Here is a 15,990-nt window from a genome sequence, read left to right on the forward strand (position 1 = left end):
CTTTCACCATACATCTTGATGACTGAATTTCAAGTTCATATAAATTTTCTAAAGAATCTTATATTTATAATTTTAAAAGTTGTGTCCGGAGGAAAAAGTTTTCATCAAGATATTTGGTAAAAGATGAGAGTTGTCTGTACTTCTCATTTGAGTCTGAGCACACATATATAAATAATGTATAGGTAGTTTGAGACCAAGATGGACATTTAAATGCTGTAAATCAGTGTGTTCATATGCATACACTTAAAATAATCCTTGTTTATAATGGAAAGTATTGTTGCATATATACATACTAATTTGCTACATTGTGTAAAAACAAATAATGAAAAGGACAAAATCTATTCAAAACTTTATTTTTTCTACAGAAATGGAGCATGAATTAAAGTTAAAGTGTATGTGTAGGCTCTGTGGAGTGAAAATTCCCATTAATTCCAAGTCTCATCCCAAAGAAAACTTCAAAGCTGCAATCACCTCCCTTTATTATATTGACATTGGCAGTGACTCTGTGAACATTCATCCTCCTGAAATTTGTACAGCATGTAGACTACGACTCACACGACATTTTCTACAACAAAAAAAGTAAATATAAGAACAGATATCAAATGTAAATCCCCTCTGCATATAGACTAGATACAGCTACGTCTATGCATGTTCATTTTCATGAATTCTTGCACATTATTACACTTATAATTTGTGACACTGTATTACACAATCTCCTCTAAAACTAATATATCATCAATAAGTTTTAAAATAATCGTCAAATACAGCTTACCTTGTCTGTAGAGGGCTCGAGAGAATAGCGCGCGGCTATAGCGAAAGTAGGGCTCGACGTTCTTGCAACCGGAAATACGGTAAAGGTTATTGCCCCTACGCACGAGTTATCGTTCTTTGCAAGAGACGGCTTATATAACGGAAGTTTGATAGTGTAGACCTGACCTTGCACCCACTAGACCTGACCTTACATCCACTAGACCTGACCAACTTTCCAGAAAAAAACCTTGATAGTTTCTCCATATTTAAATACTTCAAATGACAAATGTTAAATTTAAACTAAAACAGATATTTAATTGTCTCGTCATTCAATTTGATGCTTTTATTTTCAAACACATTTTCTGTTTCTTTAAATTCTAGCCAGCATGGAAATTCTTTAGTCCATTTAGAATCAAATGACCTCAGCCATTTTTTAAAAAGGATTCTGTTTCATAAGTCCTGCTTTGTTTCTTCCCAACCTTTTCCTTTTTTTCCTCTTGGGACATCTTTCCTTGAGGACGAGAGGTCATATTTGAATATAGAGACATTCCCGCACATATGTCAACACCGAGAAATGGCTGTTTACGACGTAATTGATTAATTTGATAAACAATTTCATACATCTAATTCAAATAAGCTGTTTTTTTAAAAACATGAATTCAATATATATTTATCGGAAACATAACTTTACACACATTAACATCAAGTAGATGTCGTAAAACATCACTTCTGACCAAGATATGTCATCACGTGGTTCTTAATTGCTCGCAAACTCTACAGTTATTTTTTTTTTTATTTAAGAATAAAATATCTTATGGTTTAAAGTAATTAAGTTTCTTGTTTATTTTTTCAACATGACCGCTCGGACTAGTAAGTTGGCATTTTAGCTGACCGGACCTATAATTTAGTAGACTTGGTCGGTCTGACATGCCTTAGTGTCAAACCCTGCACAACAAAGCGACAAAAAGTATTATCGTATTTATTCAGTTATATACACAGTAACAGGTTCTCCTACGGGAGTCTTGCCTCTGGTCTCTGTGAACTATCGGTGCTGCAACCCGTCCACACTGCTTTAAGTATCGCATCTATCTGTTACATGTAGCCAGGCTGTGCGCAAAACCCGCGCATGGTCTACGTCATCCCGGTGACTGGGTGAGTCATTCCCAGAACAATTCGCCCCCATCTACTACACTACCCCCTGTTTTCTCCAAAATTACGGGGTTCATAGCTTATGCCAGCATGAACGTGGTCCAGGGAATGATGTTTATTTAAGGTGGATGTCTAACACCCTGCCCAGAGGCACTCCCTCCAGGGCGAAAACCAGGTAGACAGGGCTGAAGCCCAACAGAGAAAGACAACTGAGTAATGCCAGTACCTGCCTAGATAAGGTTGGGGAATGGTCTGGGTCATGTTCAGGAAGGTCGGAGGTCCAGGGTGGCACGACATCCTCAACCATTCTGCCGTCAGATACACCCAAAGATGCCAGAGAAATCCTGGCTGCTCAGGGTATTCCACCATGCCGGCCCACCACGTGCCCTGGCCAATGCCCTGTAAGTAGTTCCTCTGTCCTTGGGGTGCGGATCTCCCCTTCTACGTCCAGCATAGCCCAAATGGGCATGGGTCCTCCCTGAGCACCATCTGGAAAACCAGTTTCCAGAACCGGGGCTCTCGGTGGCAATGGGGTTGGGGTCCTCGGACGCAGCATTGTGGGCTCTGTCTGCCGGGGTGAAGTGACACATTTAGGTGGAGGTCAGGATCTGGTATCCTGCGATTCTCTCCTCCTTGGACCTGACTGACCTGGTCCCCCATGGCAGTTCCCCTTTCATTTTCAACAGGGCGACTACCGGCTAGCTCAGTCGGTAGAACATCATGGTCATGGGTTCGGGCCCCACGTTGGATGCCAATATCGTATTTATTTAGGTATAAATATACACAGTATATCTGTCAGGTTCTTCTCCTTAAGGAGGCTCACCTCATCTGATCTCTGTCTGCATATCATCTCGGATATCTGTCTGTTGTATCCATATCAGTTTGCATCAGCTGTGCAAGTGACACATGTAGCCAGGCCGTTTGCAAAGCCTACAGACGGCCTACGTCATCTTGGTAGCTGGGCAAGTTGTTCCCAGAACGGCTCACCCCTGTCTACAACAGTATCACAGTCTGTAAGGTTTTATCTAAGTCAAACTGGATTGATTCACAGGAGTTCGAAATTTTATCAATTAAGTCAATAAAATTCACTCGATTGACTTTATTGATAAAACTTCAAACTCCTGTGATTCATTCTAGCCTGGTTTCCAACCCTCTGCATCAGATCAGTTTCATCTGAAGAAAAAAATTGTCACCTAACTCAGCTCTAATGAACTGAAATTAGAATATATTTTCAAACAATGCCCAGATTTCCCAGAAATATTGAATGAGAGCTTGTATCAATCTCTTTTTCGATGGTGAAATCATACTTCATAAGAGGTGTTTTAATGAGCCATTAAATAAAAATTTAGTGTGATGAGCTACCATAACTTACCTGAGGAAAACTGACCTGTTGAAAACCTTGACCTTTAAATAGGGAATCAAAATGTTGCATAGAAATATAGGGAATTTAAGATATCATACAAATTACTAGTAACAGGACCACACTAAATCATATATATATATATATTAAAATACTCTGAATTGAGATTTTTTTTTCATGGACTCGGGGCATAGGATATGGCTAAAAATCAAGGAACAAATTCTACATAATACATAAATACAGTGTAGGAGAAAATATGTTTGATTAAAAAATATCTCCAGAAGGTCAAGGCCATGCTAATCATGTTGAGACATCCCCATATTATGTGGATTCAAGTTCAGTTGGGTCACAACCCTATGTGGCTGAGTTGGTTTCAAAACTCACAATTCGTATCATGGGATTAAAGAAGGGAAAACTCTTATAAAAAAAGAAAAGAGCTGGTTTCATTATATTTGACTAATTAAGGCTTGTCTAATTAGAAGTGTCTACAGTTATCTTGTAATATTAGATTGTGACCTGATTATAGCCAATGATTTTAATAATTACTAAGATTTATAGTCATCCTTCATCCCTTCGTTTTAAGAGTTTTTGAAAGGCTGTCTCTGCTGAACCATTGTAAAAAATTTTAATATGGTCAATCCAGGTTTTTGGTGAGGTGAGTGGATTGCCAGGATTTCTAAATTGAAAGTCTTTGAGTGGTGGTCATGTGATGTATCAAAGGAAAAAAAATATAAGGAAACGATGGTCACATGATGTTTATACATGTACACTTCTCACTCCTTTCACCGCCGCGGTGGCCGAGAGGTTAGAGCGTTCGCCCCGCATGTGGTAGGCCAGGGTTCGAATCCCGGCCGCGACAGACCTAAGTTGTTAAAACGGGTAGTGACAGTTCCATCGCCAAACGCTCGGCATCAGGTGTGAATGTCACGGGTCTTCGGAGATGACCTTAAAAACGGATGTCCTGTGTCACAGTAGGTGTGGCACGCTAAAGAACCCTCACTGCTCAATGGCCATAAGCGCCGAACATAGGCCTAAATTTGAAGCCCTTCACTGGTCTTGGTGACGTCTCCATATGTATTGAGTGAAAAATTCTCGAGCAAGATGTTACAATCAATCAATCTCACTCCTTTTAATCTGGATCGATGTAGGTGTATTGGAATATTTGACAACATTGGAGTTGACAATTAGTAATGGGATCATGGTTCCTCTGGTGTTTTTCCTCCACAGTCTATGTTTATGTAGATTGAATTACCTTTTCTTATATTTCCAGAGCTGTCTCTTATTTCCTGTGAAATTTAATCATGATGGTAACATTGGTCAATATTAGAGATCATTAATAATGTGTGTGTTTAAATACTTCATATTAATTCACCTTGGTATCATGTTTTAGAGAGATTTAGACATACATGTATATTGAACTCAATAACTACACGGAAATAAAGTTGAATCAATATTTTTACTCTTTTTTTCAGTAACAGACTTTGATCACAAGAAAAAAATAAAGATATGCATGAAAAAAGTAAAGTAAAGTAGAAACTGCACTATCAAGACTGGAGCAACTATGTCAAATATGTCGAAAACCCAGCTGCTTAATAGTGATGCCAGTACAACCACGACTTCTACAAATTCACACACAGAATCAGTGCCAGGTGGATCAGCTGAGACGGGCCCTAGTGATGTCTCCTCCACTCACACCCAGGTGACAAACCTGACATCCACAACACTGAGTCCTCCTTCCTCCTCTTCCTCTTCTCCTGAGGTGATGGTTTCTCCTCCGATCATCTCCAGCGCTGCTCTAGACAGTCAGCCAGTGCAGCAGAACTTGACTCAGATCAGTGTGTCTTGTCAGTCTGTGGTGGTCCATGTACAAATTGAGCTACACGATGGCACAGTTTATGTAGTCAACTCAAATGATGATTCAAAAGTTGTGGAGGATCTGTGTATTTACCTTCTGAGGAAACATTTCCCAAAGATGGGACCTGCAGCAGTGCAGCTTTTTGGTCTGGCTTCTGTAGACAAGAAACGAATACCAAAGATGTTATGGGTGAATCCTTGTATTACTATGGGAGAGCTGAAGAAACAGTTAAGTTCACCCACTGCTAACGCTAAACACATTTTCTATCTGAGAATACGATATGTTCCGGGGAGAAAGTTTGTGAACAATTTGCCTGTTCTAGGCCAGGATCTTCTGAAATATTTATACTTACAGTGCAAGGATGACTTTGTGAAGAGTCGGCTTAGTGATATCTATGAACAGGATATAAAGAATGAGGCAAAAGCCCGAGGTTATGCTGTTCTCAGCATTGTCATTGCCAGTAAAATGGAAGATAAAGACTTTGTTGAAGTCCTGAACAAACAGAAACTTGATCCTTTCTTGCCATCCCACCTGATTGCGAGGTTTTGGAGAGGAGTTCAGCTGAAGAAGAACATGAAAACGAAGACAGAGGAGTTTTTATCGCAGCATTGTAACACTTCTGTAGAGGAACTCTGGTTGGGATACATCAAGGTAATTTACTTGATGCAGACAAAATTGAAAACTCTTATCCCTTCTGTTCTATTGGTTAATTTGAGTGGGGTTTCTAGGCTGTTCTACTGGTTAATTTGAGTGGGGGTTCTAGGCTGTTCTATTGGTTAATTTGAGTGGGGGTTCTAGGCTGTTCTATTGGTTAATTTGAGTGGGATTTCTAGGCTGTTCTATTGGCTAATTTGAGTGGGGTTTCTAGGCTGTTCTATTGGTTAATTTGAGTGGGGTTTCTAGGCTGAACAAATAAATGTTGTGTTTCCATTTTTGATTTAAAGAAAAATGGGTTTATATCCCCCCTCCCCCCCAATGAAGATCGGGGAACAGTGTTTTTGGTCTGCTTACAAGGCCATCATCAGTCTATGCGAAAGTTTTTTTGACAACACAGGACATTCGGTCCTGTGTAATCAATGAACACACCGGACCGAACCAAATTTTGTCAGACCGAAAAACCTAATGTATAAAAGTGAAACACGTGAAAATGCAAAACCAAGGAAATCTGATTTATTATACCAGTAATACTATACCAGGGATCCTTCCCGCATAATACTTTAGACGGTCCATGCGGTTTTAATCATATTCATTTACGTATTTGGATTTATGTGATAGTTTTTACTTATAACAAACATTTAAATGACTCCGCGTCAAAATAGTAAAGCTCAAAACCGGACAGTGAGACATCGGACATACTGGTCCGGTGTAAAAAATGACACATCGGACCTTAGGCACTGCACATCGGTCAGGTCCGACGGTCCGATGTCTTTCGCATAGACTGCATCATTAAAAATTTTTTTGTTTAATGTACTCCGACCCACATTTTTCAAGTCAGGTAGGTAGGTCGGTATTTTTTATTTTTTTTTGAAACTCAAAGTTACAAATTTTCTAATGTTTTCATTAAACACATAACGCTGCCAGACAGAATAGAGTTTAGAACATTCATTTTGTACACATTGTATATAATACACGTAAATCTTCCAGTGTCTCCTGAAATTTACTCAGGACGTTTTGCATTCGTCACGGATGAGGACCTCTACAGTTGTTAATAAATAAATTAACACCCCTTTTTGTTACCACTGGTCGATTCTGACATTCATAATAGCAATCACTTAAACACTTTAATGTGATCCATGAATATCCAAGTGAATTGCATGATGACAGCAATTTACAATAAGTTTTAATATTACCCAATATAATTTTAATGCAGACTTTCCCACATCATTCAAATTGTTGTGACGATCGTGTTCCATTCGTGTGTCTGTTTAAGAGCAAAGTAAAAGTGCCGTTCACCTATTAAATTGTCATAACATTTAGATAATCCTATATCAAAATAATATGCGTGCCTTTTCAGAAATATAGACCATCAACTTAAGCACCGACTCGTGGTCCGCCATAATTTTGGTGCGCTATCCCACGTACGTGATTTTTTATCTAAATAACATGCATGGCTTTCAAACTTTTGTACATAAATACGATCAGGCCTCGACAGGGGAGTTCGTAACTCCTTGTTCTATCTTGTTGTTAATAGATAATGTGGTAATTTGGAGCTGTGATGGGGTATATTTGATCATTCACATAGAAAAATGTTTGAAAAGTTCCCGGATTAACAAATAGTCATTATCAAAGTGAAAGTAGAACCGAAAGACGCCCTAAGGACAATTTGATATCAAGAATTCTGTAAAACAACTAGTCCAAATAATAAAAAAAAAAAAATGGCATCAAGTTTAATTCTAATTTGAAGAATGTCTATTTTCCAGGGAGCAAATAAAAAAAATTAAAATTTCCAAGTGCGGAAAAAATGATCGGGTCGGGGCAAATTTCACGGGTCGGTCGGAGAGTACATCAAACAAATCAATTTTTATTTTAAGCCCAAGTATCCATTTATACAAATCCCACATTTATTTGTAAAGAATGAGTAAATGCTTAACTTACTGAATGTGGACCTTAAAAAAAGATTAAGATATGAAATTTCCATTATAAATCAAGGTTTGTCACTTTTGGTTTGATGTAAAAAAAAAAATTGTCATTAGTTTAGCTGTGAAAGTGATGGCAACCTCTTTTTCTCAAAGTATTTCAATGGCGTAGGAATATATAGTAATGACTAATAAAAGCATTTATTTTGTACAAAAATAAGAGAAACCTAATAAAACTACATTAAATAACCACTTTTAGTGTAAAGAAATATATCGGGAAGAATTATTGTCTTGCAAGACAATATTTATTTTTTCACCAAAATTACATATTGATTTCATGTGTCTGTTTTGAAGTTATAAAGTATATGTTTGAAATAATTTAATACTGGTGTTATACCTGAAATATATGATATAGAGCAATTTTCATTGAATTCAAATTTCTGGTGACAAAATGACAATGCCCCTTTAAATTAAGGTAATAAGATATCCAAAATTTTGGATGCATCGTATTCATGAAGTAGGAGTTTGCTTTGTCTACGTTGGGGTTTTCTATTATTTGATCAAACAACAATGTAAATCGGTCATTACTACATAGAATGCACCAATAAAAAGTGTTTTTGAAGGATTTTAAGTTTTGGGTTTTACATTGAATTTTCAATTAAAGATTTGTGAATAATGCAAATGTGAGTGGTTTTTTAATGAAAATTTTGCAATATTAAAAATAATAAAACAGTTACAAACAGTATCACAAAATTCTATTGCAAATTGTTTTGGATATCAATAGAGAATAATTAAACCAACAATAGGAAATTACGTATAAAATAAAACTTTTATATATCATTGCTTTTCTCCAGTGTAAGGGAGTGTTGTACATAGATATTATAGGCCTATCAGTGTAAGGGAGTGTTGTACATAGATATTATAGGCCTATCAGTGTAAGGGAGTGTTGTACATAGATATTATAGGCCTATCAGTGTAAGGGAGTGTTGTACATAGATATTATAGGCCTATCAGTGTAAGGGAGTGTTGTACATAGATATTATAGGCCTATCAGTGTAAGGGAGTGTTGTACATAGATATTATAGGCCTATCAGTGTAAGGGAGTGTTGTACATAGATATTATAGGCCTATCAGTGTAAGAGAGTGCTGTACATAGATATTATAGACCTCTCAGTGTAAGAGAGTGCTGTACATAGATATTATAGACCTCTCAGTGTAAGAGAGTGCTGTACATAGATATTATAGACCTCTCAGTGTAAGAGAGTGCTGTACATAGATATTATAGGCCTATCAGTGTAAGAGAGTGTTGTACATAGATATTACACAGACAAGTACTTTGAAGTTGAAATAAAATTTATGCTAGAGTTCCTCATTGACATTATCTTCGTGGTCTTTGGTGATCAGGTCTTCCATCAGTCTGTTGGAATTTCCATGGGCACGAATTGTGCTCCTTTGTTAGCTGACATGTTTCTATATTCATATGAAGCAGAATTTATTCAAAAACTTCCACGTGAGAAGAGAAAATCTCTCGCTGTGGCCTTCAATTCGACATTTAGATATATCGACAACATTTTGTCTATTAACAATAACTTTCATTCATATGTCCATTCGATTTATCCCTGTGTGCTCGAAATAAAAGACACCACAGAATCATTCATTTCTGCTTCATACTTAGATATTTTATTGAAAGTAAACATTAATGGCAAACTGACATCTCAACTGTATGACAAATGAGATGATTTCAGCTTCTCCATCGTCAACTTCCCATATTTATGTAGCAATATTCCATTATCACCTGCATATGGTGTTTATGTCTCTCAACTGATTCGATACGCAAAAGCTTGTTCTGCGTATAGTAAGTTTTTATGCCCCCCTTCAAAGAAGAGGGGCATATTGGTTTGCACCTGTCGGTCGGTAGACCACATGTTGTCCGCTCAATATCTTGAGAACCATTCACGGGATAGTAATGATATTTCATATGTGGGTTGGTTATGAAAAGAAGAAGACCCCTATTGTTTTTCAGGTCAAAATGTTAAAGGTCAAGGGTCAATCTACTCTGGACATAGGAATATACTGTCCGCTCAATATCTTGAGAACCCTTTGCTTGACAGACATCAAACTTGGTACACTCGTACATCTTAAGGAGAAGATGACTCCTATTGATTATGAGGTCACCTGGTCAAAGGTCAAGGGTCAAACTGGACATAGGAATATACTGTCCGTTCAATATCTTGAGAACCCTTTGCTTGACAGACATCAAACTTGGTACACTGGTACATCTTCAGGAGTTGATGACCCCTATTAATTTTTAGGTCACATGGTCAATCCACTCTTGACATAGGAAGATATTGTCTGCTCAATATTTTGAATTGATGATACTACTCTCAAGTAAATGATGTGTGTGTATAACCCTTTTCAATTTTGCACCATGGGGGGGGGGGGGGGGGGGGGCATATGTGTTTTACAAACATCTCTTGTTTAATCAAGGCAAGCTACTGACAAACAAGTTGATGGTACAGGGGTTTCAACAGTTTCGATTGAAGTCAGCATTTCACAAATTCTATGGTTGTTATAACGATCTAGTTCAACAATACAACCTATCATTGGGTCAAATGTTGTCTGACGTGTTTCATAACGATTGTAAATAGACCGTTCTGGGCACACTGATTTTGACTACGGATAACTCTGATTACCTGATCAGGATATAGGGCTCACAGCAGGTGTGACCGGTTGACAGGGGATGCTTACTCCTCCTAGGCACCTGACCCCACCTCTGGTGTGCCCAGGGGTCCGTGTTTGCCCAGCTATCTATTTTGTATTGCTTATAGGAGTTATGAAATTGATCGCTGTTTGTTTATATCTTCACCTTTCATATTATAGGCCTATCAGTGGTAAGGAAGTACTGTACACATGGTATAGATTTCGTTATAACTTGCAGATCGATTGAATGTCATCTTTTACTGTGATTTTAAGCCTCAAGTGAAATTGTGAAAACAAATCTTCCTTGCGGCCTCCACATGCTCTATATAGAGAGTTTACATATACTTCTATGTATCTATACTTCAGTCATCAAGGCATTATTAAAACTGCATACAAAAAGAAATTAAAGACTGTTTATGTATCAGTACCGATAGAACACGATACACGCAAGATAGGATAGGATACATGCACAATATGATAGAATAAACGGTAAACCTGATAAATGCATCTTTAACACGAAAAACTATATCTTCACGATAAATGGAAAACCAGATAGAAATTTTAGTCAAAAGCAGATTTTAACCACATCTCTATCTTTGTAGAATCTTTCTAGACTTGCAATAAAAATGTAGGATTTATATATTAAACAAAAACAAAAAAAGAATCAAAATAAACAAACAAAAAAACCCCAGAAAATTTAAAAATGGCATCCATGTGTATGTTGGAATTTCTTTGAAATGACTGAAGGAATTTGAATATTGTTAATAATGTTATGGGATTACAATGCAATATTTAAATCTGCTCACTGAAATAAAAAAAAACCCATGTAGATAAATTTTGTTATCCATGCCCATATGTTTTTTATATATATATATATATATAAATTAGCACTAAATAATCACAACTAGGTACTGAAAATTTTCGCCCCAGCCCGGGGTCGAACCAGCGACCTGCGGCACCCACCGCCTAGCAAGACTGTCAAACCAGTGCATAAGTCCACTCGGCCACAACGACTTCCCTAAGAAAGGAAGTTTTGTTATGCTCCTAAAGCACTACTTATGCACACTGATGCAATCTCACACAGTCGCTGTGTCATTCAGTGTTTAAGATATTTTATGAGGAGAGTGGATCTCTCGATGCAATTGTTTAGAATATTTAATATAAAGCACAAACAAACAATTATAACACCCAACCTTACGTTTACTCCTAGGATCTAAACAATACATGTGATAATCAATTAATTGATATATAAAGCACTAAATAATCACAACTAGGTACTGAAAATTTTCGCTCCAGCCCGGGGTTGAACCAGCGACCTGCGGCACCCACCGCCTAGCAAGATATATATATATATATATAAAGCTCTAAAAATTTATATTAGGATTTAATCATAATAAAAAAGCACTAAAAATGACCAATGAAACGAACAACAGTGAATTATCAAATTTTCGGGACAACCCTTCCTCGGGACGATAGAATATTTACGTAAAAAAGAAAACTAAATAAAAAAAAGGAAACTAAAACTACAACTAAACTACAAAAGCTGATAACAAACAAAACATCTACATATTAAAATTATCGATTGATCTGAGGTCAGTCTTGACGCTGGATGGGAACATTCTTTTCTTTTGCCACATATTACACTCGATAATGCTAATGCTAACAATGTTTGCCACATATTACACTTGATAATTAATGTGAATGCTAACAATGTTTGCCACATATTACACTTGATAATGTTAATGCTAACAATGTTTGCCACATATTACACTTGATATTGTTAATGCTAACAATGTTTGCTGTCCCAACATGGGTGATACACAAAATCTAATACAAGGACGTGCACAGGTTCAGTATTTGGTATACAAGTAAAATTCGAAAGAAAAATAGCCTTTAAAATAAAAATATACATTGTAATTAATGTAATTTCTTGAATTTTGTTTCTTTCAAGTCTGAGCTTCTTATTTCTCCATTAGAGTTAATTACAAATCATTGTTTCTAGACAACCAACTGTTCATAAACTAGCTTTCAGATTTACTGTCCTCGATATGTTCAACAAGCCACTGCCTACTTTCCAGGCTACTTATCTAGAAGGACTTTACGATAACTGCCTACTTTCCAGGCTACTTACAATTTGTATCTAGAAGGACTTTACGATAACTGCCTACTTTCCAGACTACTTATCTAGAAGGACTTTACGATAACTGTCTACTTTCCAGGCTACTTATCTAGAAGGACATTGTGATAATTTTTCTCCAGCTCTGGACAGACAAGTAGCTCTTCTTGTACCTTATAATTGCCAGCTTTATGTTCTCCTTCAAACGTGATATCTTTCCTCAATGGATTCTTAAAAATAGCATCTTAGATAAAACGTCAAATAAAGCTTTCGGAAAATGTCTTACTTTTTCATTAGATTTAAATCACGATCCCGGCAGTTTTCGAAGTGACTTAATAAACAATTTTCATGATAAATGGAAAACCTGATACACGCAAAACATGACCCCATATATTTCCGTAATACCCCTCTAAGTGTCGATCTACATAACGAAATTTATCCGGTCGATGATTTTAAGTTTATACATTAATTAAAGACATATTGACATTATTCATTCTTGATGCTTTTCTAATGTACATGTACAACTGTCATAATAAATGACTGCAATGTATGTATTCTTGAGATACTTTATCAAATGTACAACAATGCAACATTTAAACCATCAAGAACAGATAAAAACAGCTTTTCGAAAAACTGTAAATTAAAAAATGAATACATCTGTTTTTGTGTACCTATGACGTCATAATATGCGCTGACTCCATGCAGCGACAGGATATACTTATTCTCATAACATCATAGTAGACATGTGGTCAGTAAACCACGTGGATATTAGGTCAGTAAGAGGCATATATATAACATCGTTGTATGTAGTATTGGTTTCAGCCAATGAAATTCCAAGATAGTTATCAGAGGCAGGATAAAATAGGGTACACGCATGATAGAAATATCAAGAATAATGTTGCAGGTACTGTAGATGGCATATTCTAAGGGTTATGAACTTTCACTCAGAAACAAAAATTTCAGATGCAACAAATCATGTATCCACCTCTAGCTTTACAATTGTCATAGCTCCGCCTATTATCCATACTTATTAAGAGAAATTAAAGGAAGAATAACACACCTACAGAAAAGTGATGTGGATGAAAAAAGGAGGATTTGTACAATAATAGTAAAAAAAGGAGGATTTGTACAATAATAGTGAAAAAGGAGGATTTGTACAATAATAGTGAAAAAGGAGGATTTGTACAATAATAGTGAAAAAAAGAGGATTTGTACAAAAATATTAAAAAAGGAGGATTTGTACAATGATATTTTGAAATTGAAAATGTAAAAAATGCAGTTTTAGTAGAAAGTATAAATCTGGAAAAAAAAAAGAAGACCCTTTAGAAATCAAACACGTGATCTACAGATCAGCAGTCGACATATTAACCGACTGCGCTACCCAGCTATAAAGTGATTAGATTTAAAAGGAATATATGCTGATATTTGTTTTGATTCATGTTTCAAAAGGAATTCAACTATTATGATAATGTATTAAAGAAAATCAAACACACATTTCTGTTATACATAGGATGTTTTGAATGAGGTACAGAGTTATGGTGTGGAAAGATACGAGGCCAAACAAGTATCAGGAAGCTTGCGCCCCGTACAGCTCACGCTCGACGTACAACAACATGAAGAAAATGGCAGCACTCAGTACAAAGGGCTCTTTATTCATAATGTAAGAATTCAACTTTACATAATGTAAGAATTAATTTAAATTGACATGATGTAAGAATTTAAATTGACATAATGTAAGAATTTAACTTTACATGATGTAAGAATTTAACTATACATGATGTAAGAATTTAACTTGACATAATGTAAGAATTTAAGTTTACATAATGTAAGAATTTAACTTTACATGATATAAGAATTTAACATGATATATAATGTAAGAATTTAACTTGACATAATGTAAGAATTTAAGTTGACATAACGTAAGAATTTAACTTTACATGATGTAAGAATTTAACATGATATATAATGTAAGAATTTAACTTGACATGAAGTAAGAATTTAACTTGACATTATATTAAGAAGAATAAAAAGTCGGAGACCACGCCAAATATCTACATAGTGTGTAACAGTGCAACTAGTACAGGAAAACCCTGTTAATAGGGAACACGCTTACCACATATACTCGCCTATAAGTCGGTTTGCCTTTGCCCATAAGTCGGTTTGCCCATAAGTTGGTTTGCCTATAAGTCAGTTTGCCTTAAAGTTGGTTGTATAGTTTTTAGGTTATTTTGGAGGGAATTGCCATTGACCCATTTACAAGTTGGTCTAACTTTTTTCAAGAATCAGTTTACAGTTTCAAAATCAATGCTCTAATGTTTTTGCATGTGTTTCAAATAATATTTCGAGAAATGCACCAATATTTGACATTTTTTCCCCAACAAATCAATTTCATATCAATAACTCTTATGTATTTATCCGTGTTCCAATAATGTTTTGGGATATGACATTGATATTTCACTTTTTATTCTCAGCAAATTAAACATTTTAATTATTTCGTCCATGTTTTTGTTGTTTAAAAATACTAGGCTATACATTACGGCATCCAGAAAAATACTAATCTTCTTAGGACACTCCAATAAGTCGGACATAGAGTTTTGGACCAATATTAAACTCCCAAAAATCCGACTTATAGGCGAGTATATACGGTATAATGCATTCCTGATTACAGCGAAGTGATATACATTCCCTGAAGTTTATAAACATATTATATGAATTCTAATATTGGATATAACGAATTACGTTTATAACAATTCTAAATTATTTGTCCCCAACACTTCACTATAAGTGTGTTTTACTGTAATTGTTTGTCCCCAGCACTTAACTATAAGCGTGTTTTTCTGTAATTGTTTGACCCCAGCACTTCACTATAAGTGTGTTTTACTGTAATTGTTTGTCCCCCATACTTCACAATAAGTGTGTTTTATTGTAATTGTTTTTCCCCAGCACTTCACTATAAGCGTGTTTTACTGTAATTGTTTGTCCCCAGCACTTCACTATAAGCGTGTTTTATTGTTATTGTTCGTCCCCAGCACTTTACTATAAGTGTGTTTTACTGTAATTGTTTGTCCCTAGCACTTCACTATAAGTGTGTTTTACTGTAACTGTTTGTCCCCAGCACTTCACTATAAGCGTGTTTTACTGTAACTGTTTGTCCCCAGCACTTCACTATAAGCGTGTTTTACTGTAACTGTTTGTCCCCAGCACTTCACTATAAGTGTGTTTACTGTAATTGTTTGTCCCCAGCACTTCACTATAAGTGTGTTTTACTGTAATTTTTTGTCCCCAGTACTTCACTATAAGCGTGTTTTACTGTTATTGTTCGTCCCCAGCACTTCACTATAAGCGTGTTTTACTGTAATTGTTTGTCCCCAGCACTTCACTATAAACGTGTTTTACTGTAATTGTTTGTCCCCAGCACTTCACTATAAGTGTGTTTACTGTAATTGTTTTTCCGCAGCACTTCACTATAAGCGTGTTTTACTGT

General features: G+C 36.0%; 1 protein-coding gene and 1 long non-coding RNA gene across 3 annotated transcripts in view; one reads left to right on the forward strand and one right to left on the reverse strand.

The window, feature by feature from the left end:
* LOC125683658 (tyrosine-protein kinase JAK2-like) overlaps nucleotides 1–15,990 on the forward strand; it is a 161,427-nt gene that overhangs the window by 2,168 nt on the left and 143,269 nt on the right. For both annotated transcript variants that reach the window (XM_056141762.1, XM_056141761.1), the window contains exons 2-3: nucleotides 4,732–5,765; nucleotides 14,017–14,166. In XM_056141762.1, the coding sequence (XP_055997737.1) occupies nucleotides 4,821–5,765; nucleotides 14,017–14,166 (1,095 nt within the window). In that variant the 5' untranslated portion in view covers nucleotides 4,732–4,820. The remainder of the gene's footprint in view (nucleotides 1–4,731; nucleotides 5,766–14,016; nucleotides 14,167–15,990) is intronic.
* LOC130047179 (uncharacterized) lies at nucleotides 337–3,982 on the reverse strand. Its single transcript, XR_008796230.1, has 2 exons — nucleotides 773–3,982; nucleotides 337–565 (listed from the first exon to the last, which is right to left on the reverse strand). It is a non-coding gene; the product is annotated as an uncharacterized LOC130047179 (long non-coding RNA).

This window comes from Ostrea edulis, chromosome 6 (assembly GCF_947568905.1).
Source record: "Ostrea edulis chromosome 6, xbOstEdul1.1, whole genome shotgun sequence".
NCBI lineage: Eukaryota > Metazoa > Mollusca > Bivalvia > Ostreida > Ostreidae > Ostrea > Ostrea edulis.